Source organism: Sarcophilus harrisii, chromosome 1, assembly GCF_902635505.1.
Source record: "Sarcophilus harrisii chromosome 1, mSarHar1.11, whole genome shotgun sequence".
NCBI lineage: Eukaryota > Metazoa > Chordata > Mammalia > Dasyuromorphia > Dasyuridae > Sarcophilus > Sarcophilus harrisii.
Window position 1 is genome coordinate 646,484,958 of NC_045426.1, and position 27,045 is coordinate 646,512,002.

Below are 27,045 nucleotides of genomic sequence, written 5' to 3' on the forward strand. Positions count from 1 at the left end.
ACTCCTCTCAGAAGAGTTCTAAATCTCTCATCCCACAATAACAACAGACAGCTGAGTCTCATGTTAATTTTAAAATACGCTGATACGCTTTATTTACCAAAGGGGGAGGGAACAGAGCAGGGGGCCACAGTACAAAAGGTTCCCACTTAAGTCTGTCCTAGAACATCACTTAGAATGTTGATGGGCAGGGGGTGGTCACTGCTCCTCCCTATAGTCTGGGCTCATCCAGGCCCCCATCCTGGGGTGACATGGTCGCCTGTCCATGGTCCTGGGAAGGAGGGCCTTAGGTTCAGGCTCATGAAGGCACTTTCATCTTCGGGCTCCCCAAGAAGAACTGAAGGAGACGGTCTACCAGAAGGGCCACGCAGAAGTCGAACAGCAAGACCTGAGCAATCACCAGCTTGAACTGGAAGATGTGGAAAGAGCGTTACAAGTGGGAGAAAATCCAGCTAACTCTACTAGAAACTTCCCTGGGATCTTGGGGGAATGGAGTGGGATGGAAAGAATGCCAAGGGTCTGGACTATAAGGCTTTAAGAGGTCAGTGTTCACTGGGGGGATAGGGGAAACTCCAAAGGACTAAAGTGGGGCACCAGAGTCAGAACTAGCTTGAATGGAGGTTGTCCTTACCTCCACAGGAATGTCCACAAGCCCAAACTGGCTGTTGAAGTCAGGGGAGGAGCCCAACAGGAGACCAGCAACAGCAGCAGTGGATATACCAAGGCTCCACAGAAGGGGCTTGTTCTCCCGAAGGCTCTCCATGAATGGGGGACCCTGAGGGAGGCCAGGGTCACTCAAACCCCTTACCCTAACCACCTCCTGGGGCTCGGGGTAGTCAGTGGGGTAGGGTTTTGGTGAGAATTAGGGTCTTCCCAGGACTGGTATTATAGGGGGAGGAACATTGGTAAAAATTGGGGGCCCTAGAGGGCTGGAGTGGATCCTATGGAGTCAATTCAGTAGGAGAGGCCTCACCTTATAGTTGATGGCAAAAGTGGCCATTTGCATAGCCATGGCCATGATATACACAGTGCTGTTGACCAGGCTCGGCTCAAACTCTTTGTATAAATCCACAAACTCCTCTTTCCTAGAGAAGAAGGGAGGATTAGTACTCAGTGGACATGGATTAGGATGGAAGACATCATTCTCTAAAGAGTTATTAGGGGGAGGACAAAGAAGAAGGCACAACTACTCACTTGCCAGGGCTCCGGGCCTGAGCCCCCTTGTACAAGTAGATGAGACTCAGAAAGTGCACAAGGAATTGCAAGAGCACGGTGAGGACGGTGTACAGATTGAAGATATTGGGCAATGGCCGCTCTGGGGACAGTGTCTTCAAGGGCTGGGGGATTAGAAAGGTCTCTGCTCATCCTTGTTCTGGAGAGAAGGAAGCAGGACAAACCCAGACTCCCAAGGGCAAAAAGGGAATGCACCCATTTCCTTCAGTTACAACTCACCTCTTTCAGAAGGCTTTAACCCTTGCCCCATAGCCCTCTAAAGCATTTTGACCAGGACCATGGACAGTGCTTTAGACTTCACAGGATTAACAACTCTCTGTAATTGTCTTTGACCCCCATCCTTTCCGTACTGACTGCAGCAGTTCTGCTCCATATAGACCAGGCGTATTCCCCCATCTGTCTCCCACAATGATTATCTGCTTGCCTGTATCACCTCCACAAACCTTGGAGCGGGAGATGAAGAGAAAGCAGCCAGCCAGTAGCAGGCCCTGCAAAGTGGCCTGAAAGTCACTGAACTTGACCCCTTCCAGGTAGAGGACGCTCTGGCTGTAGGCAAGGATGAGCGCATTCAGTGCAAGGATTTTAAACATCTGTAGTGTGGTCACCAGAGTGCACCTGCCTTGTTTGATGACATGACAGACTGGAAGAAAGGAAGAGGAAAGGATCTCAGTCAGGGTTGGAGGAGCTAACATTTAAAAACAAACAAACAAACAAACAAAAAAAAAAAAAACCAACTCCTGTCCTTGAAGGAATAAGATAAGACCAGCACTGGACCGGTGGTTGAAAAGACAGCAGTGAAGCATCATCTAGTATTAGGAGTCAATCCAGGAGGAGGCAGGGATGCAGTTGGGCATCAAAATGGCTTAGGGAGAATGAATGAGTGAACAGTGGATGAGGAGTTGGTCTTTACTAGTAAGGGGAGGTCAGGAAGAGTGAGTAACCATATGTGCCTGGATACTCACTACACTGAATAGACGAGAGCTTAGAGGTGAAAGGGGCTGCTATGCTAGCATCTCCCAGTTTCACAACAGGGGCATGGTCCTCCTCTAGGTCTCTTAGCACCTGGTTGAGTCGCTCCTGCAGATAAGGAAACAAACACGCCCACGTCATGGCTCAGAGGGACCCACTGCCTACCCCGACCCCCCTTCTTTAGACTGCCTTGGCCATCTCACATACTCGCTGCAGATTCAGTTGCTCCTCCCGTGCAGGCCGATGTTTAACCAGCCTGGAGCTCGTCCTCACGCTGCCACTGTTCAGAGGGAGTCTCCCATCACTGGGACCATCCCTAGGCCTTCGACGCCTTTCAAATATCCGTTCTGGGGCATTGGCCAATAGAGCAACCCCTGAAAGGTACAAGAAAGGCTGGGAAAGGAGGATATGTGCACCTCCCCTCCCTGATGGAAAATATTGGGGGACTCTGGGGAAGAGTGTGAAGTATTCTGATCAAAGGAACAGCCACACAACTTAGTCATTACTATATACTTCCTAGAAATCCACCATGCCACCTGAAACTTCCATCTGTCTCAATGAGTTCCCACTGTCCCCCACACCCTTACACTAGAAGCTCTATAGATAGGTAGATACATGACTCCCTATTCAGACTGGGGGTCTCACCCACCACCCTTTCCCTTACCCACATCCGCATGCTTCAATGCCCCAACATCATTGGTGCCATCCCCACACATCAGGGTTACGTAGCCAAGCTCCTTTAGGCTAGTGATGACAAACTCCTAGGACAGGAGGGGGAGTGATCAGCAAGAGGAAAGCCTATAATGGTCCCTTCTCCCCAACCCCTAGCCAGGCTCCAAGATCACCTTCTGTTTGGGAGCAACTCGGGCAAACACCTGTACGTGGGGAATGAGCTTGAGCAGGTAATGATGGTCAGAAGCCTGGAGGTGGGCAAGGCCATCTCCTGTGAGGCACAATGCGTAATCTGAAGTCAACTCCTTTGTGGAGCTCTGGATGAGTGGGAGGGTGATGGTGCCATCAATGGACTGCCACTGCCACTCGGAGCCTGCAATACATCAGGAGCCACATGGTAACTAAGTGGGAATGCTCTCCTTTTGGGGCCTTTGAGATGCTATGAGCCTTAGTGGTTCTCCTGTCCCTAAGCCTTTCTTCTATAACCTCTTTGCTGGCTCCCTTTCCTTCTAACCTCAGATGAGCAAACAATCTCCTTGTCTTCAACTTCCATCACTATGCAAATAATTCCTAAATTTTTATCTCCTTCCTTGGACTCAAGTTTCCACATTTCCTTTATTTTAAATTTCTTGTAAAGGAAACGAGCATTTCCACTTGCAAAAAGAACAGAAAAAAAGGAATGTACATGAAACTGTGAATCTTCGTAACATGCAGCTTGCCCTCTCAAGTATATATTTAATAAACCAAATAACTATGCTCATCTATATTTCCTTCTGGCCTTCATTGTTTTCTTCTGTGCACTTAAAAAAAATGCTTTAATTACCCTATTTTTCCTTTGTTCTTTTTTGTCAGTTCTTGCTGATTTCCTTTCTCTCATCAATCCCCTTCCACTTCAAAAAAAAAAAAAAAAAAAGCAAGAAAAAGAAAAACCCTCATAAACGATCATGTAATGTTTAACATATGTTGGGTTGTCTTCTAAGGAAGGGGGATGTAGGGGTTAGGAGGGAAAAAATTTGGAACGCAAGGTTTTGCAAGGGTGGATGTTGGAAATTATCTATGCATATGTTTCGAAAATAAAAAGCTTTAATAAAAAAATTTACAAATGATTATGTAAAATCTAGCACAATGAACTCCCTCATTGACTTCATTCAAAAACCATCCTCATACTACAGCATTCCATCATTGGGCTTCTGGAATTTTGGTTGGTCAGTGACTTGACCAGAATTCTTAGATCTTCCAAAAGTATTTTTTCTTTACAATGTTGTACAGATGTTCTCCTGGTTTTACTTACCCCACTGCCTAAGTTGACACGAGTCTCGTAAGTTTCTCTGAAACTACTTCTTTATAAGGATTCTTTAACTTTTTTCTTATTTATTGTTTTATTATTATACTACTATTATACTAGTATACATATAAGCAAGTTCTCATATTTCTAACCAATACCTCTAGACAAACTCACTCCATTGTGTGAACTATCTTCACTACAAATTTATGTTGACTGGCAAATGGTTTTCACTGTCTTTATAAGGATTCTTTAACTTTTTTCTTATTTATTGTTTTATTATACTACTATTATACTAGTATACATTATATATACTATGACTACTGTTTACTCCTTCAAGCCCTCTACTATCATCACCTCTACCTCTCTCTAACTTTATTGAGAAAAGTTAAGCTTCCTATTGCAAGCCTGTTCATCTCCCCATTCCCCCATTTCAGCTAAAATCCTTCAAATCAACTACTTGTGCTCCGGATCCCAACTCTTATCTATTCAATTCTTTCTGGAGCCCACTCTTCCACTCATCCCTTCTTCTCATTTACTGGCATCTTTTCTACAGCCTACAAACATTCCAGAATCTCCTTATTCATAGAAAAAAGGTTTCATTTGATTATACCTTAAACTATCATCTCATGTGTCTTCCCCTCCTACAGAAACAAATATCTAGAAAAAGCTATTTATGCCTATAGTCTCTACTAATGCTATCCCACTTATTTCTCTCTTCCCTGTAACCTGGCTTTTAACTTCATCCTTCAATCTAAAACTTCTCCCCTAGAAGATTATACTCTATTTTCTATCTCTTTGAACCCTTCTTAGTTCTTATGTCTATAGATTTGGACTACTTTCTCTTCCCTCAACTTTTGGGACCCTTCACTCTGGTTCTCCTCCCTACCATTCCTTCTCAGCCTCCTTTGTTGGATCATCACCTATGGCTTGACCTCCAAGGCTTGGTCCTGCAACTCCTCTATCCTTTCCTGGCTTCCAGCATTTCAATGAACATCCTTATAAAGAAGACACCTGAATCTACCCATTCCAATTCTTTTGAATTATTTCCAATAGCCTGAGCTCCTTCTGCAATAGCTTCCTCAAAGATTTCTGTGCTGTTTCCAATCTCTAATCTCTAACTCATTTTTGATTGAGCTATCAAAATCCTTTTCCTAAATCAGAGGATTAACATTGTTATCTTGTTAAAACATCTTCAGTGGTTATTACTTCTAAGCTAAAATACTTATCGCCTAGGAATTTAAAGTCTTTCCCAGGGAGTTTCAGGGAAACCTGGGAAGATTTGTATGAACTGATAAAGAATGAGGTAAGAGCAATTTACCCAGATAACATGACAAAGGGGAGAAAAAAAGATTTTGAAAAAATAGGGTTGTAAAAAAAAGAAACAAACAAAAGGTCACTAAGTACACTAAAGAGAATGCCAGAAGGAAACAGACAAGCAGGACAGCTTTGAAGGCTACCTGTTAAAATGATTTACATACAAGGAAAAGTTGCAGAAAACAGAAATTCATAGTTTCGTGTACAATTTTCTTTCTTTTTTTTTTTAAATGTTACTTTGTATGTGGCAATGTTCGTTTTATTTGGTGTTGGCTAAATTCAGAATTAAAAATAAGATTATTTTACAATCTGCCTCCAAACTTATTTCACTTTATTTAATCACAAAAATTCTATTATAGCCAAATTGGTCTCACCTCAACCTTTCCCCTCTGGCCCTGCCATGGCTCCTGCAGCTGCCCATGCCTAGAACTCCCTCCTTCCTTTTTTCTGTCTCCAGAAATGTATGCCTTCCTTTAAGGCCCAGTATAATCTGTGCTTGCCTGAAGCCTTTACTAACCATCACTAGGTTAAAGCTTTCTCCTCCCTGGAATTATTTTGTATTTACTTATATAAGTTCTCCGAGTGCAGGGATGTTTTTTCTATAAATGCCAATGACTAGCAGAGGGAAGGAATTTATTAAGTATCTTTTGTATTAAATATCCCATAGGCATCACAAAAACTGTACATGGCTAAATTTAGGATTATAATCTCCCCTTTTTACTCCAACTCCACCCAATCAATCCACTTAAGGGTTTCTACCACTGTCACCCCTATCCCTTTCCTCCATCCTTTTATATATTCAAATACAAAACCCTGCCGATCCTATCACACAGTGTAAGTCTTCATTAGTGTGTCTGGATTACTATACTATCCTCTCTCCTTGCATTTAAGTCTCTGGTCATCTATCTTCACAAGTCACCAGACCAAACTTAGAATCAGACTATCAGACCATTTACCACTATGTTTAACTTCATTTTGCAACTGAGTAAATTTATTCTTAAAAAGGTCAAGTACTCTATTGCTAGTTTCTATTCAGTTTTATCTAACATTTACTAAAGCATTAACTTCGCACAAAGTATCATGCATGCACAAAGATAAAATTCCCAGACCTCAAGGAGCTTAGTTTTACAAGAGGAGGATACAAAAGATTTATGAAGCAATAAATACAAAACATATACAAAATTACACCAAGGAACTTTGAGAAGAGAGTACCAACAGCAAGAGAGAATCAAGAAAAGGCTTAGGTGGGAAGTATGCTCTGAGGAAAGGGATTCTGAAAGAAGATTGTGTGAAAGAAAGTAACAGGAAGATTGTACATGGAGGAGCTCTGCTTGTAGAAAGCTTCAAGTGTCAGGCTGAAAAGTTTGTATTGAATTCCAGAGGCAGTCCAAGGAGCCATTACAGATCTGTGAGGAGGGGAATGACATGGTCAGATCTATGCTTTAAGAATAAGAAGTTTAAAAGCTGTGTAAAAGATGAACTGCAGTGGTGGGAAAGAATGGAAACTGGAAGACCAATAATTAATTAAATGTGATGAAGATCTGAAACAGGCTGAGCAGGATATGAACAGGAAGACATTGTAGAGAGAGAATTGATAAGACCTAGAAACTGAGAAGCTGTTGGAGAAGGTGGTTTACCTAAATGAAAGCCTTGAGGAGGACTTCAAGGTTATAAATCTAAGTGAGTGGCAGAGTAGGTACCGAACACAGAAACAGGAAAAGCTAGAAGGAAATAAAATGAGCTTTGCTTTGAACATGTTGAGTTTGAAATACCTATGAGACATCCCAATGGAAAGATTCAAACAAAGGGCTGGCATTCAAAAAAAAGATCAATCAGATATATAGCTCTGAGTCACCTGCAAAGAGATGATAATTTAACCACTGGGAACTGATGAGATCATCGAGAATTGGACCACAGATCTGAGGATCATCCACACTTAGCTGGTAATGATTCTAAGTCATTTACCCATAAGCAAAACTATCTTCTTCAATAGCCTTGAGGTATTTATAACTGGATCTGACATTGGCACTTTAAATTAAACTCATCTAAAACAAAACTTATCTCACTTCCTAGACGACCCTTCTGGCATTGGCAGCGTCACAACACAGGCAGTTTTCCACATTCATAACTTAAGGGCTATTCATCCCTCTCTTTCTTGTCTGTCCAGTACCAGATTTCACTGAGTCTACTTCTGCAGCACTTCCTGAATCTTTTCTCTTCCCTTTATCTCTCCAGTACTACCAGCCTTCATTGAGGACCGACCCTCATTTCTACCTTCCTGCAATGCTGTGATACCTTCAGAATTCTTCCCAACTCCAACCAGTCTCTTCCAAAACTGTCTAGGCACAGCTTCCAGAATAACCTTCCTTAGGCATAAAGATGGCCAGATAACTTCTTGGCTAAAACACCTGCAAGTGGCTTCCTAATGCCTACCAACTAAGGTTACTTTTAGTTTTTTACCATCTGATTCCCCCTGACTTTTTTAGTCATGTCCTGTAGGTGAGAGGCAAAAGATGTTTGGGAGAGATGAGAGACAGGGAGACTCAGAACTGGCTGAAATCAAAGACTCTCACTATCCATTAATGGGCCAATGAAAACCTGGCAGTATTAATATCTCAAGCCTTGGTCGTGGACAACTTCAAATTTTTATCGATAACTTGACCATGAAACCAGGAAGGGTAATTAACAAAGCTCTGATAGTTTGGTTACTAAATTCAATAAAGCAAAATTTAACAAGGATTTATAAATGTATTATTTTCTATGGGATTAAAAACATTCATTTCATAAACATGAGATAGGGAAGAATGTCTAGGTGTGTGAAAACAATCTGTGAATCTTAAGGGATCAAACACAATGAATCAGTGTTATTTGGCAGTCAAAAACAAAACAAAACAAGCACTGACATGGGCTTCATTATTCAGTGGCGCAAGACCCAGAGTGAGTGAACAATCTGGCTTCAATGTACTTTGATCAAACACAGAGTACTGTTGAATTGTGGGCACCACTATTTAGGAAGGTCACTGACATGTCACTGTCTCTAGGAGACAGGCAACAAAGAGACTGAGGGGACTAGAAGTCAGCACAGGAAAGGATTTGAGGGAAATGAGGGCTAAGCATGGAGAAGACGACTTGGAAAGGGAGAAAGGGGAAGTTGTATTCCAGGATTTGCAGGGCTATCATGAGGAAGTATTATCACTTGTTCAGTATGGCTACAGATGGCAAAGCCAGGAACAATGGTGCAAGTTACAGAAACAAATTTCAGTTTCACATATGGAAAAAAATTTTCTAAAAATCAAGAATTGGTCCTTAACTGGAATAGGCAACAGTGGTGAGCTTTTCCCTCACTAGAGGCTTAAAGCAGAGGATAGACAGACTAATTAGAGGGTCTTTTTTAGGCAAAACTGAAACTTGATGGTTTCTGAGGTTCCATCCAAATCATAATATGATTTATGATTGTTCTTCACACAGGAAGTTTCAAATTAAACCAGGATAACTCTCTTCTTCCTGAAACATGCTGTGCTCTCACCTCAATGGGTTTGCTCAGATTTTTCTCAAGCCTGAAATATCTTCTTTCTCTTTGGATTTTTAATTCTGACTTCTTTTCAGCCCTGTTCAAATGCCACCTCTAACAGACATCTTCCCAGCACCTGCCTGGTTGGCAGCGACTTTCCTCTTTATAACTTTACTGAACACTTTTTTTTTTTTAATCCTTTTAAAGGACAAATCCAATCTGATTTGTGTTGCTATCTTTTCCTCCTACTAGACTGACAGCTTTTCGAGTATAGGTATGATGTATCTTCTCAGCTAATAGTAAGAGTTTAATAAATAGTTATAATTATTCTGAAACCACTTTTCTGAGTTACTCAGCATAAATTACACCAATACTGACTTTAACTGAATCATATGAGCATCATTTCTCTAGCCACAGAGATCCAAAAGAGATTCAAGAGCCACATATAGAATAAAGAACTGATGAGATTGGTTAGTCTAAATCTGGTAAACAAGCAGTCTGACCAGAGTTGGGGTGGCCCGGTAGGAGGCTCCTCAGGACACAATCTTGCTCTACCTTACTGGTAGACCACACTGCTTCCTGCCACAGGGGGACATCCTGTCATTTGCACAGAATCCCAAACTTACCTTTCTCGGTGGGGGCCTGCAGGATTAAGGTGTGCTCCTTTTCAATGAAGTGCAGCTCTTGGGCCACATGACAGGCTGTGAGCGGGTTGTCACCTGTGATCATGACCACCTGGAGGGACAGGTTATGGCTTATAAGGGGAGTATCCAGAAAGATCTAGGAGGGGGGAATGACAGCTTGTAGCACAATCAATACAGCAAAGGGGCCTGTTACCAGGAGGATCTGAGTTCAAATGTAGCCTCAGATAGTTTGATAAGCCTGGGAAGGTTGGATTCCATGGCCTCTCAGGGGCCTTTTAGTTCTGTTTCTATAATTTCTAAGAAGTATGAAAAGGGCCAGACATAGAACAAGGTTAAAGATCTCAAGAAAGGAAGCAGCCATACTCTGTGTGATGCATTTTGGATCTCCCGAATCACAGCTTTGGAATCAGCTTTGAGTGGGCAGGAGACAACGATGAAACCCACAAATTTCAGGTGGCATTCCAGAGTTTCACGTTTGACCTCTCGCACCTAAGCAGAAGTCAGAGAAGATAGGTTAGCTAAAGTAGTGGAGATAAGGCTGAGCTACAGACCAAGGCAGCTACTACTACTATACCCAGAGCTACTAGTCTATGCCACAGGAGAGTGGGAAGGCTGGATACCTGCTGATGAGTGAGGTGGCCCAATTCCTTATATCCCAGAGCAAGGATGCGGGCCCCTTCCCTGGAGATCTCAGTATGAATGCTTTGATAGTCACTTGGGCATTGAGAAAACTAGAAGAAAAAGAAAAACTTGATTACAAACTGACCAACGCACCCACAGAGGTCTCTGGCCACCTATATTACAGGCCAGAAGCCCCCCAGGTATACTCCAGACCAATAAGAGTGCTGTGCCAATGTAGTGCCTGAGCCTCTCTTGTCTCAGATACATGGTCAGCTTTGTGGGAAAGCACCAGGGTGGTGCTCACCATGGGATGCAGGGTCTCAGGGGCCCCCTTCACTGCAGCGATGTAACACAGGTCAGTGGACCCCATCTTCTCGTAGGAGGCCAGCACGGACATTCGCTTCAGGGCACTGGCAAAATGAAAGCGCTGGTGAATTTTCAGTCCCTGAGTTTTAATACTTCTGGGGAAAACTTTCTCATCTGGAAACAAATAAGCAGGAGTCCTGAGGGGTTTCACTCATTAAGCAGCAAGGATACCACCCCTCCACCCCAAATCCACTTTCACATCCCACTGCCTCCCAGCCTTGCTACTGTGGTCTCCAATGAGGCTGCTCCGAACCAACCTGAACCTCCACCCCCTTAGCCACAGCCTGGACATAAATTCTAATTCCAACAGGAGAACTCATTCTTGTGTGCTCACTCCCAAAACAGTCCCCTGAATAACTGGCAACATCAAGTGCCTACTCACCTTTGGTAAGAGTCCACTCCACAGCTGTCAGCATGGCCTTCTCTAGAGGATCTCCTACCAAGGAGCCATCATCCAGTAGCACTAGGGAGTGGCATGTGGCCAGGGCCCGGTGTGTTTCTACAGGAATATTGGACACTGGCGTCACCTCCTTCCCATCTCTGCAACGATGGGAAACAGCCAGCCAGGTTACAGCGTGGAGACAGGGCTGCACGTGCTTCTCCCAACCTCCCACCCAACGAGTGTATTTTCCCAAAGGGATAGCTAGGCATCTGATATCCTTAGTCAGGCTCCTCAGAGCCAGCTTTCCTAAGGAAAGCCTTGAACAGTAAGAAATCAGGGAGCTAAGGAAGATAGGAAAGACTGAACAAGCTCTCTACTGAGGCTGACATGCCAATCTGGACTATGAACGACAAATCTCTACCACAGGCACTAGAATCTGTCCTAGACCACTCTAGTTATGTCCTTGACTGACATATTGTCATCTATACATAAGACATTAAGGGCCCTCAGTCCTGGGTTAGGCTTTTCATCCTCCCCCAGCACAGATCACCCTCCTCTGGTTACTCACTTGAGCCCAGCCACACCACGAACCACAAGGCTGTCACTGGTGAGGGTGCCTGTCTTGTCAAAGCAGCACACTTCAACTTTTCCAGCAAAGGGGATCCGGAACGGCTCTGTGCAATACATGTCTGCAGGAAACAAGAGGGAGTGAAGGTCTCTGGGGCTGGCTGGTCAGCCTCTTCCTACCCACCCACACTCACCCGGACTACTCACAGAGTTTGGCCAAAGCAATGAGAGAAGTGTTAACGGCCAGAGACAGCTCGATGGGAAGCTCAGGGGGCACAACTGAGGTCAGAATCAGAGTGCATTCCAAAAACAGCTTATATCGGTTCCTGCTGGGGTCCTTGGTGCCTGGGTAGGAAACGGATAACGTGGTCTGCATCATCAGGGTCAGGGTCAAAGCAAAGAATGTGAATCAAGCCTGGCCAAATCTCAAGGCCCAGAGAACAGGGCCATTTACCTTCAATCCAAACATATGCTGCTGCTGCAACTGCAAAGACAAGTAGGAAGAGGATGAAGATAAAAGTCTCCAGGTTGTTAGCAGTCACCCTCTTCACTCCAAAAAGGATGGTGCGAAGCAGTTTGCCCTGGAAGAGGCAAAATAAAGATTCTTTGAAATAGGTGGTGCAGTTGAAGAACGTTGCTCTTTTTCAGATATAGAGCAGAGCAGTTCTTTTTCTTTTGGTCTCAAGGACCAAACCTTAAATCAAAGGCAAAGATTTATATAGCCCGATGGCATAATTGGAAGACAAGACTCCCTCTTCCCCGCTCCCCCATTTGGAACCTATGGCTACATCACACTCCCACCCACCTCACTATACAGTTGTTACCTGTGATGTATTGAAGCCAGTCCTTAGAACGTAGGCCACACAACCGTTGTCGACAGCTGCAGGAGGCAAACAGGTAATTAAAAGGTTGTGTGATTTCCAGAGGAAGGAGAAACTTCTTCCCGTCTGCAGATCCTGCATTTACCCAGTATCTGTTACCAACTGTCACATACTTTACATTATCACTCAGAGAGTGAGAAAAACATGAGCTACTGAGAAGCTGGGAAAACCTTTTTGATTATCCTTATTAGTCCTATGGAGTACAGAAGCATGGATAATTCAGAGATCAGCTCATTATTGTTCACATACACACACCTAAACCCATCCAAGCTGCATAGACTGTGAGTACAGATCAAAACTGGTGAGAGTGTGAGACCCAGACTGGGGCAACAGGGAACCACATCAGCCAAGAGCTATTTTTCAAGGAGAGAGAAATGCCCAATAGGTATGTCATCCAATATGGGAGGTGGAAAGCAACCTACGTTTCAGCCCGGTGGTGGCTTTCTGAGGAGCAATGTGCTGCACAACCTTGGTGCCCCCAAAGATAACATGGAGGCGTGAATCAGATTGTAAGTCCAGAACATGGTCTGGGTCCAGGTCCTCAATTGGTTCCTGCAATAAGAGCACTAGTGAGCTTCAGTACTTAACTGTCTCCCAAGCCCCACATCCCAGCTGGACTTCCATTTCTCTTGGTTCACCTTCATCTGGGGTACTGATTCTCCAGTAAGCATGGCTTCATCCACAATGCAGCGGCCCCGAAGCAGCAGCACGTCACAGGGGACAAGGTTCTCGTGTGGGGAGCGACCTATTGGAAAAGAGGGATATCACTAGGAGACAGAGCTCATTTGAATCACAACTCCCTGACCACCATACACAAGGAAAAAACAAGAAGGCCCAGTTGTCCCTAGGACAGGGAGGAAAGTAATGTATTTCAGGACAATCAAGGACAAGTGTTACATGTGGATTCTTTTTCTTCGTCTACCACCAAAGTGACACACCATCATCTAGAAGCCCCTTACCCAAGTCTTGGTTCCCTCAAATAGAAAAGGAAATGACTAGATTACATAAGATCTAGACTGTCGGGAGGACAGAGGGGAGGAGGGAAGAAGCTGTCTGGGAACTTGGATCCCTTTGCACCCAAAATGTTACCAATGGAGACGATGTCTCCAGGTATGATCTCGTCACTGGAAATTGGTCTCCACTTTCGGCTCCGATAAACCTGCCAGAATGAGATACGATGGTGGTGAATAAGGAACAACTAACAGTTCAAATCTTCATCTAGTTCCAATCTTAATCCAATAGCCATATATATGTTATGGCCCATAACAGACCACCAACTCCTCCCCTTGAGTTTTGCCCAGAGGACTTCTTGGGTAAGCTAGTTACACATAAAGCTGAGCTAGTTTAGCTCATCCTATATCATACCTGGATCATGTATGGCTTATTGCCCATCTTTCGAATCTCTGACATATTCCTCATCTGCTGCTGTACCAGGGACGCCTCAAAGGCAACCAACATGGAGAGGGTGAAGACACTGTAGTACCAGTACTCATCTAGGCACCATAGCCCCACACAAAACACCTAGGGAGTATCAGGAGACACAGGGATCAATCAGGCTTATTCCGTCTTATTTGCAAAAATTATGGCAGGAAAAAGAACCTTGACCCCTGGGAGGGTAGGGCAGGGGTTTCAAAAGATGGGGAAAATAGTTGGCCTGCTTATTCCTCAAACTAAGGTGCCTGTCAAATAATCCAGGGTTGAACAAGGTTTCATTTTTTTCCCCCAAGTGAACTAATAGGGAAAATATAAGCATTGATAGGATGTAAGCTCCTTGAGGGCAGAAACTGTTTTTCATTTTGTCTTTTGATCCCCAGTGCTTACCACGGTGCCCTGTACATAGTAGGTGCTTAATAAATGCTTGTTGGATTGGACTGGAGAGGAGAGGGCATGCACAGCAGCCCTAGCACCAGGGGCTGAACCTCAGAGACAACAGAGGTACCTTTACCTGAAACACAAAGAAGGGGGCTGTGGCTCTCTCTTTAAACAGCTCCGAGAACTCAGGCACCACCATCTCCGCCCTGAAAAGGAGACCAGCCCCCCAACCCCACCAGGAAACATCAGGCTTCTGAAGGATGGCAGGGCAGCACCCCCCCCCAAATCAGATGAAACCCCCACTTCAACAACTGCTCCAGCTGCTGAAAATCTTGTGAGATGTGTCTTTCCAACTTCTAGTCCAGTCTGAGAGTTAGGAAAAATAAGTGCTAATCTGCCCCTAGAATAACTAAAGTAAATCTCTCCCTGGGCCGAGTCTGCTGTTCAGTTTACTTTCATTCCCAACCCACACTTATGGAAGCCTATCTTTTGCAGAGCACCATGCTGGGCACTGGGGATAAAGGTAGTAAGACATGGGCTCTGCCCTCAAGGAGCTCACGTCAGATTGGCCAGGTGAGTTTCAAAGATGAAGAGAAAAATAGAGGGCACAATATGCTAACTGTAGAGATTGTTGAGGATTTGATGGGAGAAAGAGATCACAAAAGGACAGAGTGATTAGAAAATCTCCATGAAATAGGTGGGTTTTTAGCTGGGTCCTGAAGAATGAAAAGATTTAGAGAAACACCAAGGAAAGAAAACATTCCGATTGTGGAGAGGTAATTATAAGGAAGAGCAGGAAAAGATGAGCAATGCTCGCAGTATTTGGGGTGGGTGGAGGGAGAATAAGGATATAGTTTGGTTACAGATGGAAGATTTGTAGAGGAGAACAGCAATATGTAAAGGTCAGATTGTAACAACTTCTTGATACACAAGACCAAGGAGTGCAGAGAGCTCATAGGCTATAGAAAGTCATTAAAAAGTTTATGACCAGGGCAGCTAGGTGGTGCAGTGAGTAGAGCACCACCCTTAGAAGTCAGGAAGACCTGAGTTCAAATCTGACCTGAGACACTTAACACTTCCTAGCTGTGTGACCCTGGGCAAGTCACTTAACTCCAATTGCCTCCGGGGGGAAAAAAAAGTTTACCAGGAGTGTCACTGTAGAATCCAAGAAACCCAGAGAATACATATGATGATGCTGAGTATGACTTCTGTGCTCTGGAAAGATTAGTCTGACATTCGAGCACAGGATGAACTAGAAAAGCAACTACCAGGAATAAGGGAGACCTGCCAATCATCAATCTGGAGCACTCGAAGGCAAAGACTTGATGGGACTCCTGAAGAGAAGTATATTACCCAATTCAAAGGCAAGGATTAGCTTGGTACCAAGGAAAACTAACAGTATATAGAAAAGATAAGAAGTCCTCTCAGGAAAGATCATTTTTCCACGGTGAGCAAACTCACTTGTTGGTACCATATCTCTTTTCAGCTGCTCGAATTTCTGTATCTTCCTGAAAGCCCCGGGCATTCTGGTAGCAGGAAAAGGGGTTTCCCACAGGAAAGGACACTGGAAGGAACTTCTTTTTCTCCCCTCTGTCATAGGAGTATTTGATCTTCTGAAACTCAAAGGACAGCACTTCCTGCCCACCTTCTCCCTGGAGGAACAGCTCTGGGTTATTATGTGTGTGTGGTGGATGGGAATCTCCCTGGGGACCAGGTGGCTCCAGAAACCCTTACCTCATCCCGATGCAAGGCCACAAGCTCAGCTGATCCATTGTTGGGAGTTGGGACCACCTTCACCAGGGTTGCTTTGCTGTGATCATATTCCTGTAAATAACAAGACTTTAGGGCCTGGTAAAAGAGATCTGGGGCATAAAGTTGAGTCCTAGATTGTCCAGTGTTGGGAAAACAAATATACCATTTTAAAACCAAAAGAAAAAGAGGCAAGTTCCCCCGTGGTTTTTCAGCTCTACCCCTCCCTCACATTCTTCAGCAGCAATCTCCACAACTCTAGGACTGAAAGATCTTGATTTGTTCCTTTTGGCAGCAAATCTTCCCCCTTGTTTCTCAGCTCCAGGACTTCCCTTTTTGGGGGAATACATTCTCCTTGTCTGAGGACAAGGAATATCAAACGACTCAAGGCTAGTTTTCGAGTAAGCATTTGCTCTTCTGTTCTTAGCGCTCTAGAGTTTCTCACAAGGCCAGTGAGTAGTCAGGCCCAACGCTGGGTGCCCGTTCCAAGCGAGACACCTGAGCCGGCTAAGAGGCAGAACAGGTGGGGGGACACCAAGAGTGAAGTGACTTTAGACCAGCTGTTGCTACCGCACAGGGGCATCCCACCAGCGCCCGGTCGGTCTCGCCACAGATCTGCCACGAGGGTGGAGACTAATTAAACTAGGATTACAAGTGGCGGCCCGGACACAGTTCTGGCCCAGAGCCAGGAAGTCTCCCTCACCAGCTCTGCTCACCCCACAACTTCCGCTCTACCGGGAGGGACTTGTCCCCCGGGCCAGGTGGTCGGAGGAAAGGGACAGGCCGTGTGGGGATCACCAAGAATTCCGCCCGGCCGGGGAATGCGCTGGGAGGGAGGTAACACACACCACGTGGAGGCTCGAGGGAAACGGGGACCGCCGGGGGGGGGGGGGGCCACTCCGGCGGCACCCAGGCCCAGGGGCAGGCGGGGAAGGGCCGCCTAGGAGGAGACGGAAAAGGACGTGGCCTTGGGGAGGTGCCTGGCCGTGCCCCCCACTGCTGCTAGCCAAAGTCCACCCTACACTAGCCCCCTCTTCTTTCCCCCCTCCCCGCGCCCCGCCCGGGCGCGCGTGCACTTACCGGAGCACAAGTGAGCGCGCAGTGCGCGTGCACGGACCAGTGGCCAGAGAGGACGGTGAGCGCGTGCGCGAGCACGATGGCTGCCAGGGTGAGCAGAGCTGCCTCCGGGGGCTCGGTCCAGCCGCCCGTCCAACCCCAGAAGCCGGCGGCCGCGGCGCCCAGCCAGGCCGGGTAAAGGAGTCCCACGAAGGGCAGCACCGTGAGGCGGCGTAGACGGGATAGGCGCCGGTACGGCCACACTGCGGCCACCAGCTCGTCGCCACCCGCCACCAATGCAGGCCCAGCGGGTAGCAGGAGCGGCCGCGCAGCCGGCGGCCCCCGACATGGGCCGCTACCGCCACCCGAGCCCGCCGCTGCCGCCATCTTCCTCAGCTCGGCACTCGCTTCCGGGGACAGGCGCCGGCTCACTTCCGGTATCCCCCTTCCGCGACTTCTGCACGCCGCCATCACCAGCCGTGACCGGAAGGGGAGGAACCCTGGGCCTTTCCAGGCACCTCGAGCACCTGTGGCGGCGGCGGCGGCGGCAACGAGATGTAAGTAGCGAGAGCTCAGGCGTCGGACTGTCCGAGCCGGGAAGCCCACTGGGGCCCTCCCTTCTCCCCTTTCCTTTTCCTCCACTTAGGGAGACCCAGGCGCTCGTCCTCTCTGGGCCTCGAGGAACCATCCCGGGCCTTGCCCTCCCCTCTCCCCACGCCCCAGCCCCGCCTTGTGGGCGGCACCCCGTCCCTGCGGGCGGAGCTGCCTCCACTTCTCCGACTTCCCTCCTGCAGGCAGGCGGCCCTGGAGGTGACTGCGCGCTACTGCGGCCGGGAGCTGGAGCAGTATGGCCAGTGCGTGGCTTCCAAGCCGCAGTCGTGGCAGCGGGACTGCTACCACCTCAAGATGAGCATCGCGCAGTGCACCTCCTCCCAGTGAGTGAGAGGGCAGCGGGGAGGGAAGCGGAGCCGGGGGCTCGGGCCGCCGCTCCTGACTTGTAACTTCTCTCCCCTTCTCCCGCCCTCTCTCCAGCCCTATCATCCGTCAGATCCGTCAGGATTGCGCTGAGCCTTTTGAAGCCTTTGAGCTGTGTCTCCGCCAGAATGAAGCTGCTGTGGGCAACTGCTCCGAGCACGTGCGGCGATTCCTGCTGTGTGCCGAACAGGTGCAGCAGCCTGCCGAGGTGGGCAGCCGGGGTCTCCGAGAGGGGTGGGCCAGAGATCCGGGCCCCGCCAACGAGCTTCGAGATAGCTCTTGGGAGGGAAGGACGGATAAGTGACCGCCGTCGTTTTCCTCCACAGTCAAAATGAGCCCTTCTTTTTGGGCCATGGAGTTATTGCGCATACGTGAACTTGGGACTTTACCTGGAGAACCGATGGACAGTGCTTGGCCGAAGATGGCTGACCGTGGAAATCAATGCTGAGCCCCCGCGCCCCAGAATCCAAATAAAAGATTTGTATCGAGCTCTGGGTTCAAAAACTTGTCTTCTACCTTGGCCTCAAGAGCCAAGGGAACCTCTTCTTTAGGGTAATTGCATAAGAAAAGAAAACTGGCTTTGTTTTTTAATTTATGAATTGTTTTCTTTGGAAAAACTAAATGGAAATATTATTCACCTGGAGAATTACTGGACCTGTAACTTCATGAGCCAAAGGGACACTTGGATCTAGAGTGTGAGAGTGTCAGGATCACTTCTGAATCACAGCCTCATGTTCCTAATATTGGAAACTGAGCTGGATCAGGAATATCCTTATGCTTTTCTTCTCCTGTTCCCACCTCTAATAGGTTAAAGTAAAGTGAGAAAACTAAAGCAAAGTTCAGAATTTTGGATTTGGATTTGAGTTAGAATTGTTCATTCCCAGCTCTGCTACTTACTAATGTATCAGAAACAAAGCGGGAATTTCTAACTATTCAATAACTACATTTCATACCATAGGACTCGGTATGAGATTGGGAGTCACCATCTAAATTAAAATCCATTCTAGGATAGGGAAAAAGAATAAAGGCAAATTTAGATCTGGAAGAAAACTTAAAAGGTTACTCTGACTGGTTTTTCAGACTAAAGCCTATGGAGATTAATCTGTTTCACAGAATTTGAGTTGGATCTTAGCAGCCATATTTTGTAACCCATAAACTAAAGAATCACCGCTTATTCCCAGCAAATGATCATAGTATTTACTTATTGAGGCTGTACTGGGAAGAGAAACCCAGTTTCTCTATGGGCGGCCCATTTTACTTGTGAATTGTTAGGCCTAAGATCATGCAAGTAATTTAAATGGAAGACCTCAAATTTGCATCCAAGTTTGCTGTTTCCAAATTTCATTTATACCATACCACAATATGGTGGTATGGTATACTTCTTTTTTAGCTCCCCAGTACTTCTAGTTGGTCACTCCCATCACTTCCACAAATAACTTTATTCCCTCTATTCTGCCATTAAGAACTGTCTTCACCCTACTTTCCTGCCTAAATCTTAACACTTCCTCTGCTTCAGAAAATCTTAAATTCATCCAATTCTGTTTAATGTCATTTGTCCCTTTTCCCTGCCTGTGAACAGTTACCCATAATTTCCCAATTGCCGATGATTTACCTCAAGGCTCATCTACATTTCTGTAAGCGAAGAGGGGCTAGTTACAAGAAAACTGGTACTAGAATTGTCCACAGATTTTAACATTTTTATTCACAATCTGAAAAAGTTACACACAAAGAAATGTTCTAATAGGCATATGGCACTTGATCATCTTCCCAGTGAGGCTCTCAAGGAGGCTCTTTGGAGAATCTCAGTGCTGGTCTTGGAAGGTTTAGGGAAATCCTTAGGATAACAAACCTGTAGAGTCACTGAAGGAAGTTAGAGACAGCTTTTTATAGAAGAGAAATAGTGTAGGACATGAGACACCCGACTTTTAGCCCCAAGTTTATTAACTTGTGTAACCTTAGGCAAACTTTCAGAAATAATTCCAAGTCCCCTTCCATTTGTGATAGTCTAATAGGGATTTCTTTGTTACCTACCCAAACAAGTCAATTACATCCATAACCTAACCCCTAGCTGCTTATCAGAATATGGGCTTTCAGGGTCTCAAGACAGAAAAAAATAGTCTTAGCAAAGAGATAAAAGCAGATTCCCCCACTACACTACCCCCCTCCCCCCACCCAAAATTTGTTTATTTTAACACACATTGCTCTATGAATCACATTGAGAGAGGAATCACGTTGAGAGATAAATCACATTCAGAACAGGAGGGAAAAACCATGGGAGAGATTTTAAAAAGAAGTGAACATAGCATGTATTGATTTACATTCAGTCTCCTCAGTTCTCCCTCTGGATGCAGATGGCATTTTCTGTCCAAAATCTATTGGGAATGCTTTGAATCGCTGAACCACAGAGAAGAATCAAATCTTTCATAGTTGATTATCATCCCTCCCCCAAAATTTGACCACAGTATGTGAGAAAAGTCATAACAATTACAATACTGTTACCTGGGGGCAAACCTTGTTTCAGCTTTTGGCCTCCAGTTTCCTGCTCTCTGAAACGGGACCAAAGTCCTAATTTAGAGAATTTTTTAAAAGATTAATTCAAACTGGAAAGCTTGGAACAAGAGCAGAGAAAGTGGAACAGTCCTACCAACTATAAAACTTAGTACCCACCCCTTCTCTCCACATATTTTTGAGGGATGGGGATGATTTTCTATAGGATTCCTCAATGTCTTATGTTCCCAATAATTCACATCTTCAAAACAATTTAGTGTCTAAGTCCATGATTGCTACTCAAATCTTACAACTCCCCACCTTACATCCCATATTAAATGTAAAAGTAGTCTTCCAAGTTTATTATTCCAGTGTAAGGAAGAGTCTAATCAACAAGCCATCTTCTGTCCCTATCCAAACTTAGAACATCACTCCAAGACAGTGAACTGCTCAAATTCCTATTTCTCCCAATTTTGTTTCTTGTCTTTCAGGTAGACAGAAACACAGGAAGGAGTATAGAAATTTGATTTTCAAATATATTATGACTTCACTCCTGATATCCATTGACATCTCCCCATGGCCCCATCAGCTCCAGATTCTGAAGGGCCTTCCCGAGGGAGTAAAAGCTACTCCATCTTCTGCCAGGCACCTCTATCCTTTGAGGGGATTCTTCAGTTAAGACTAAGGAGCTCTCTATACAGACATGTTGGACTTTTCTGTCACCCTCTTACTCTGTAGATCAAAGTGATCAAATCGCTAGCAATAGATTTTACAGTCTCTCGTCCCTCCCTGTCCTGCCCCCTTCTCCATCAGTCAATAAGCCAGGGAAGTCAGTTTGCTACTTATAAAGTTAAAGTAATTTCAGGATTTCTTCCAGTTCTGACGACAATGACAATCTACTTATACATGTATGTTATATTTTTATACAGAAAGCAAACTCCTTGAGAGCAGGGTCTCACTTGGATTTGAATCACTATCATTTTCTTCTGTTTCTAGTGCTGGCACGTAATATACATTTAATAAATGATTGTTGGTAGCCAGATCAAAGAACTCTTTCAGAGATTCTAACCTAACTGGTGGCTCAGGAAAAAACTCCCTCTGGCCCCCCAAACAGCAGATCCAGCCTACATCACTTACTTAAAGCCCAGGATACTACTGAGAATACCAGTCTGGGGTCAAAGAAACAAAAACTCAATTGGTGAATAATGCAGGGATTGGGAGGCATGAAGTATTTGTGTATAAAGAGCTGAGCCAAAGATCTAGTCATTTTGAAAGAATGTGTCCCAAAGCCTTGGTCACAATATTACACAGCTAAGCACTGGAAATATGAAGACAGCCCCGTTCAACAAGAAGCACATATTCTAATGCAGAAAGGTACTTTGATATGGAAAGTTACAGAGATAATAAAAGGGGACATAGAGAAGTAGGTAGACACTCCTAAGAACTACAGCAGGGGTAATTTTGTGGTTTCAGAAGGGAAATACCTGGGGTAGGTATCCTAGAAAAGATGGTCACAAGAGAGGGAGCGGGAAATAGTTGTATAGTGAAACAAGGTTATATCCTGCCTAAAATTATAAGCCAGGTGAGGCAACTATTTATCATGGCAGCAAGCCCAAGGATAAACATTTCATAAACAAAAGGGTAAAAGTTTTTAGGGCATTGTTTTCCAATTCAAATGGTAAGGAATAGAGGGTGAAGTAGACATGTACTCTCCCCCAGGCCCTAAGGAGAGTCCTGGTACTTTTTGCCCATGTTCATGGTTGAGCTACTTTGCTCAAGGCCAAACCAAGGAGTGAGAATAGAATAGACAAGAAGGGCACAGCAACTAGCCCCAATCAGGAAACTAGAAAAGATCCTAAATATCAGCTCTACTGCAACACTTTCATTCCACCCTAGGTTGGAAATCTTGAATGCTATTATCAAAAATTCAGATTCATTCTTGGGCAATGCTTGACCATAAATGCCTGCTGCTGCCCTCTATACCAAGGATACCTGCTTGGCAGAAAGGACGAGAGTAGAAGGAGAGAGGGAGGAGAGGGGGATATTCTGAGAAGCTTCACAAGCCTCTACCCTTTCTGAACCCCATAAGTATATATGTTTGAAGTTCTTGGAACTCAAAAGTTCTGTTTTTAGAGGATTTAGAACTAGAAGGGACTTACGTCATTTTTTGAAATCTTACAGATTAAGTAAATTTGGTGCAGAGAGGGGGAAAACAGCTTTTCCAAACTCACCTAGCAATAGAGTCCCTTGATTCCACCACCTCAAGAGTCTGAGTAGACCCTGAATACTTCTGGTGTAAAGGTGTGAGGGGCTACTAGGCTAGGCTTTCCAATCCCTCACCTTCCAGGGGATGTGGTTCTACAGTGAGCACACAGTGGGTCAGGCCTTCCTTAAGGACTGCCTCCTCCTTTGACTCCAATCGCAAGCCCTGAAGGCTGAGGGTTTTGAGATTAGGCATTGAGACACAGAAAGTGAGGATGTCCTTGACTGAGAGGTCCTCTAGGGTACAAGGGGGTCCCATGAGGCCCAGGAGCTCTAAGGGCTTTATGACCTTTATATGACCCAGCCCCTGGGCTGTGAGCCCAGTTACAGTCACCCTCAGCTCCTTAAGTCTGGGCATGTTTTTTCCTACAATCTGCAGGGTCAAATCAGAAGGCACAGAGCACCCACACAGCTCAAGACGCTGGAGGTGGCTAAGGCCAGGCAAACCATTAAGAAACCCCTGGTAGGTCACCCTGTAGGTGACCCTCAGCACTAGGGAGCACAGCGTCCCGAAGTGGGACAGGGACAGCAGCTGCGCGTCCGAGAAGGCTGGGACCCGGTCCAGCACCAAGTGCTCGAGGTGGGGCACACAGCCGGGGTCATCCCCTGAGGAAAACCAGGTCTGGGGGAGCTCACACCACTGCAGATCCAGGTAGCGAAGAGTCGTCGGCAGGCAGGAGAAGGAGATTTTTCGGAGATCCTCTTCGATGAGGCTGAGGTACGCCAGGTTGGAGCAGCGCTTCCCCAGCGCCTGCAGCAGGGCGGGGGTCAGCAGCGCGCCCCGAGGCCCGGAAAGCAGGCGGCCTCGCATCTTGAACGACCTCACCCCCGGGCCGAAGTACTGCCGCATCAGCTGCCACAGCACGTTGGGCTCGACCTGTGGCGGGGAGGTGGGAGATGGCCGAGGCCGGTCCCCAACACCCCAAACAAAAGCCCCGCTTCCCGCCAGCCCCGGGCCTGCGAGGGTCCCCTTCCCAGGGACCGAAGAACCCCAGCCCCGGGCCTTACCACGTAAGGACTCAGATCCACGCATTTCCAGAGAGCCTTGTCCAGAACCAGCCTCTGCCAGCGCTTACACACCCTAGGGAGAAGCGTAGGCCGAGAAGTCAGGGCCAGGCCCGCCAGACCCCCCCCCCCCATCCCCAGTCCCAGCTCCCCGCCCGGAGAACTCGAAAGAGAAAAGAGGCGGCGTCCCCGGGGGAGTCGGGGCCGGGCATAGCAGTACCTAGAGCTTCGGATTCGGTCCCGGAGAGGCACAAACGACAGAATTTCCACAAGAAGACAGTCCGGCAGCTCCGAAGCCGTCGCCATCGCAACCCCAGTCGAGCTTCCGCTTCCGCTTTCCAGGGGCCGTAAAGTGTGGGCGGTGTTGTCGTGCGGAGTGAGGAAGGGGCTGCGTCGTCTGGAGGCGGAAGGGTGAGAATTTGCCTCATTAAGGGCCCGGGGCAAAGGCTGAGTGGGGGGGCGAGGGGGAGTGACTCACAGCCAGGAGCTGCGGAGAAATCCGGGGTGAGCGCCGGGCCGGGCGAGGTTCCCGGGGTGTTAGAGGCCTCAGGCAGCAGCAGGGCGGGGGTGAGAATCGTCCAAGAACGGGGTGAACCGAAGGAAAGCACCCGGCCTCGGACTGATCGGGTCCTTTGTCGTCCCCAGAGCCATGATCGAGGTGGTGTGTAACGACCGGCTGGGCAAGAAGGTCCGTGTGAAGTGCAAGTATCCTATTGGTGGGAAGGGGGGGGGGGGGGGGGGGGGGGGGGGGGGGGGGGGGGGCGTTGGCGTCGCGGGCCGGCTCTCTCTGCTCTTCCCTTAACGTGTGCCCAGCACGGATGACACGATAGGAGACCTGAAGAAACTGATTGCGGCGCAGACGGGCACCCGCTGGAACAAGATCGTCCTGAAGAAGTGGTGAGTGCGGGCAGGGCGGCCCCGGGGGCAGGGCGGCCCCGGGGGCAGGGCGGCCCCGGGGGCAGGGCGGTCCCGGGGGCAGGGCGGCCCCGGGGGCACGGCTGGGGGGACTGACGTCCCAGGCCCGGACGGAGGCGGGATGGCCCTGACGTCGCTGATGTTGCTCCCATCCAGGTACACGATCTTCAAGGACCACGTTTCCCTGGGTGACTGTATCCTTTATGTGATATCTCCCAAGAAACTCATGGAACGTGGGGTTATCAGCGAACGCTTTTTCCTACTTAGGGATAGGGAGGGAGCCTTTCTTCTCGTTGCCTTCCCCCCCCCCCCCAATCAGCTGAGGACCAGAAAAGACTTAACCCTTTGGGAGCATTATAGCTTCCACTTCAGGCAGTGGGGGAGAGGTCTAGGAGGTTCAGAAGACAGCTGTTCAGATTCCATGACTCGTACTGTCAGATGAGATCCACGATGGAATGAACTTGGAGCTTTATTATCAGTAGGAGCAGCGGGCCTGCTAATTCTGCCAACTCCCCTCCCCCATTTTTAAAATCTCACTAATAAAAGTAATTTAAATGTTGGTGCTGCTTCATTGTTTTTGTGCTGTGACTAGAAATGAGATGCTTATTAGAAAGTTTTAATGAGGGACACCTGGTCAGGCAGTAGACGAAAGAGGAACTACACAGGTGATTTATGATACCCTTAAAAGGTGAGGGTAGAGGTAAGGAGAGGGGATGTTTTTAACTAAATCTAACTAACAATGCCATAAAATTGGAAAGAGCGATTTGTTCTTCTAAATTGTTACTGGCTGCAATAGTTCAGGTAAGCACAACCTCTCCCATTGACCCACACTTCCTTGAAATGTTAAATAGGATCAAAATTAATGGAAGGGAACCAGAGTGCCTGCTATATAGAGTAGGAGTGAGACACCAGCAGCACAAGGGTCCCAGCACTGACTTTTCAGGAGGAGGAGACATCAAAGTCAAAACAAAAGGGAAAAAATTCACCATCCCTTCACCCCGCTCAGGAAAAACAAGAACAAAGGTCCTGGCTTATTTCTTACCTCTTCAGCCACTGAAGACTGGATGAAAAGGGTCTGATGGTATGCAGAACAGTCTCTACTCTTGATTTCCAAACCAAGACATTAATATTCTTTTGGAAGGATGATGTGAATCCCTGAGTCTGTGAAAGCTAGGCCACTTCTTTGTCCCTCAGAGCAAAGAAAACCCCAACAAGTCAAAATGATTTGTGCATCTGATCTGGTAGATCAAGGAATGTGGAAAACTGAGGTCATACATACAGTGATCAGGAGTGAAGTCAGGTAAAGTCCTGAGCCAAAATACAAAGTTTAAGAGAAAGGGAAAATAGTATGGAATGAGGAAGACTGAACTCTTAGAAGTACCCTGGCATTTTAGGCAGTGGAATGATGGGTAGAGGGTTGGCACTAAGTTGGCAACAATGAGCATTAAATCTTGCTCAATGCTAAGGATGCAAAAGCAAAAAACAAAAAAACAAACTTGCTTTTTGATGGGATAGAAAAAAATAATAAGTTGCTACACAAAAGATAGGAACACAGGATTCTGAGAAGTCAAGGCATTAATAATTGAAGGGACTGAAAGATGCCTCCTGTGATAGGAAGGATTTGAGGCCTGGGAAACACCTTATAAAAAGGTAAAGAGGAGATGGGCTGTAGTGCTGGAAGAACCACAAGTCAACTAGTGTTAGGATGTACATGGAGCAGTTTAATATATTCAAAGTCTGGGAAAATAGGAAGGTGCCTAACAATGGAACTTATATAATTCATCCCTGGTGGTAATGGAATCACTGGACTTCACTAAACAGGGCAGGTAAAATGGTCAGAGCCACAGTTTAGAAAAGAATAGAATGAAGGGAGATTTGAGTCAGACCATTTAAGAGGCTACTGAAATGGTGCAGATGAGAGGTCATCAGGGCTTGGTAGCAGTTGTGCGAGTGAAAGAAAGGGAACTGAGATTGTTATGAAGGTAGGAACAAGATTTATCAAGAGTGGATATGTGAGAATCTAGGATGACATCCAGGTGAGGGAAAATGGTAGGTATCTTTGACAGTAATAGGAATCAAAAAGAGTTGAGTTTGGGGGGAAAGATAGTTCCCTTTTAGACATGTTTGAGAAGGCTACAATATGTATAGGTTGAGATATTCAAAATTAGTGATTAAGGCTATAAAATCTGATAAATCATCTACATAAAGGTGATCAACACATGGAGGCTGATGAGATTTCAGATGATAGTCTAGAGGAAGAAAAGGGCCCCAGACAGAGCCTTGCAAGATCCCCACAATTAGCAGATATGAAAGATATTACTAGATCCAGCCACTATTAACCA

General features: G+C 46.4%; 4 protein-coding genes across 5 annotated transcripts; 2 read left to right on the forward strand and 2 right to left on the reverse strand.

Annotated features, from left to right (window-relative positions):
* Window positions 1-63: 63 nt before the first annotated feature.
* Window positions 64-17,552, reverse strand: ATP13A1 (ATPase 13A1). The gene is made up of 26 exons (XM_031947475.1): window positions 17,084-17,552; window positions 15,989-16,078; window positions 15,716-15,906; window positions 14,388-14,460; window positions 13,808-13,963; window positions 13,532-13,601; window positions 13,081-13,187; window positions 12,865-12,994; window positions 12,386-12,441; window positions 12,016-12,142; window positions 11,769-11,906; window positions 11,563-11,683; window positions 10,995-11,152; window positions 10,551-10,726; window positions 10,246-10,356; window positions 9,989-10,114; window positions 9,608-9,716; window positions 3,045-3,244; window positions 2,864-2,960; window positions 2,407-2,573; window positions 2,193-2,307; window positions 1,674-1,870; window positions 1,192-1,334; window positions 971-1,082; window positions 629-772; window positions 64-406 (listed from the first exon to the last, which is right to left on the reverse strand). Exons 1-26 carry the CDS (start codon window positions 17,528-17,530, stop codon window positions 296-298), a joined length of 3,672 nt encoding a protein of 1,223 aa, XP_031803335.1. The 5' UTR covers window positions 17,531-17,552; the 3' UTR covers window positions 64-295.
* Window positions 17,527-18,523, forward strand: CHCHD5 (coiled-coil-helix-coiled-coil-helix domain containing 5). The gene is made up of 4 exons (XM_031947480.1): window positions 17,527-17,616; window positions 17,854-17,994; window positions 18,092-18,242; window positions 18,361-18,523. Coding segments are annotated over exons 1-4 (303 nt in total). The 5' UTR covers window positions 17,527-17,614; the 3' UTR covers window positions 18,370-18,523.
* A 1,187-nt stretch (window positions 18,524-19,710) lies between these two features.
* FBXL12 (F-box and leucine rich repeat protein 12) lies at window positions 19,711-24,114 on the reverse strand. The gene is made up of 3 exons (XM_031947479.1): window positions 24,009-24,114; window positions 23,792-23,864; window positions 19,711-23,660 (listed from the first exon to the last, which is right to left on the reverse strand). Exons 1-3 carry the CDS (start codon window positions 24,092-24,094, stop codon window positions 22,836-22,838), a joined length of 984 nt encoding a protein of 327 aa, XP_031803339.1. The 5' UTR covers window positions 24,095-24,114; the 3' UTR covers window positions 19,711-22,835.
* Window positions 24,110-25,262, forward strand: LOC105749401 (ubiquitin-like protein 5). Of its 2 annotated transcripts, none has more exons than XM_031947482.1 (5): window positions 24,110-24,199; window positions 24,434-24,493; window positions 24,602-24,685; window positions 24,860-24,897; window positions 25,142-25,262. In XM_031947482.1, the coding sequence occupies exons 2-5, from the start codon at window positions 24,438-24,440 to the stop codon at window positions 25,183-25,185; spliced, it is 222 nt and encodes a 73-aa protein (XP_031803342.1). In that variant the 5' UTR covers window positions 24,110-24,199; window positions 24,434-24,437; the 3' UTR covers window positions 25,186-25,262. The 2 variants fall into 2 exon arrangements, with proteins under 2 accessions (XP_031803342.1, XP_031803343.1); XM_031947483.1 differs by lacking the exon at window positions 24,110-24,199 and adding an exon at window positions 24,200-24,292.
* Window positions 25,263-27,045: the final 1,783 nt, after the last annotated feature.

Coding starts and splice junctions, on each gene's coding strand:
- ATP13A1 (XM_031947475.1), bottom strand. CDS start 17,530: ATGGCGGCGTGCAGAAGTCGCGGAAGGGGGATACCGGAAGTGAGCCGG. Junction 11,153..11,562: donor CGTGGTGTGGCTGGGCTCAA/GTGAGTAACCAG, acceptor CCATCGTTGCAG/AGATGGGAAGGAGGTGACGC. Junction 2,574..2,863: donor ATTGAAGCATGCGGATGTGG/GTAAGGGAAAGG, acceptor TGTACCTTTCAG/GGGTTGCTCTATTGGCCAAT.
- CHCHD5 (XM_031947480.1), top strand. Junction 17,995..18,091: donor GCGCAGTGCACCTCCTCCCA/GTGAGTGAGAGG, acceptor CCCTCTCTCCAG/CCCTATCATCCGTCAGATCC.
- FBXL12 (XM_031947479.1), bottom strand. CDS start 24,094: ATGGCGACGGCTTCGGAGCTGCCGGACTGTCTTCTTGTGGAAATTCTG. Junction 23,865..24,008: donor GACCGAATCCGAAGCTCTAG/GTACTGCTATGC, acceptor GCTTCTCCCTAG/GGTGTGTAAGCGCTGGCAGA. Junction 23,661..23,791: donor TGGATCTGAGTCCTTACGTG/GTAAGGCCCGGG, acceptor TCCCCGCCACAG/GTCGAGCCCAACGTGCTGTG.
- LOC105749401 (XM_031947482.1), top strand. CDS start 24,438: ATGATCGAGGTGGTGTGTAACGACCGGCTGGGCAAGAAGGTCCGTGTG. Junction 24,494..24,601: donor AAGGTCCGTGTGAAGTGCAA/GTATCCTATTGG, acceptor ACGTGTGCCCAG/CACGGATGACACGATAGGAG. Junction 24,686..24,859: donor AAGATCGTCCTGAAGAAGTG/GTGAGTGCGGGC, acceptor GCTCCCATCCAG/GTACACGATCTTCAAGGACC.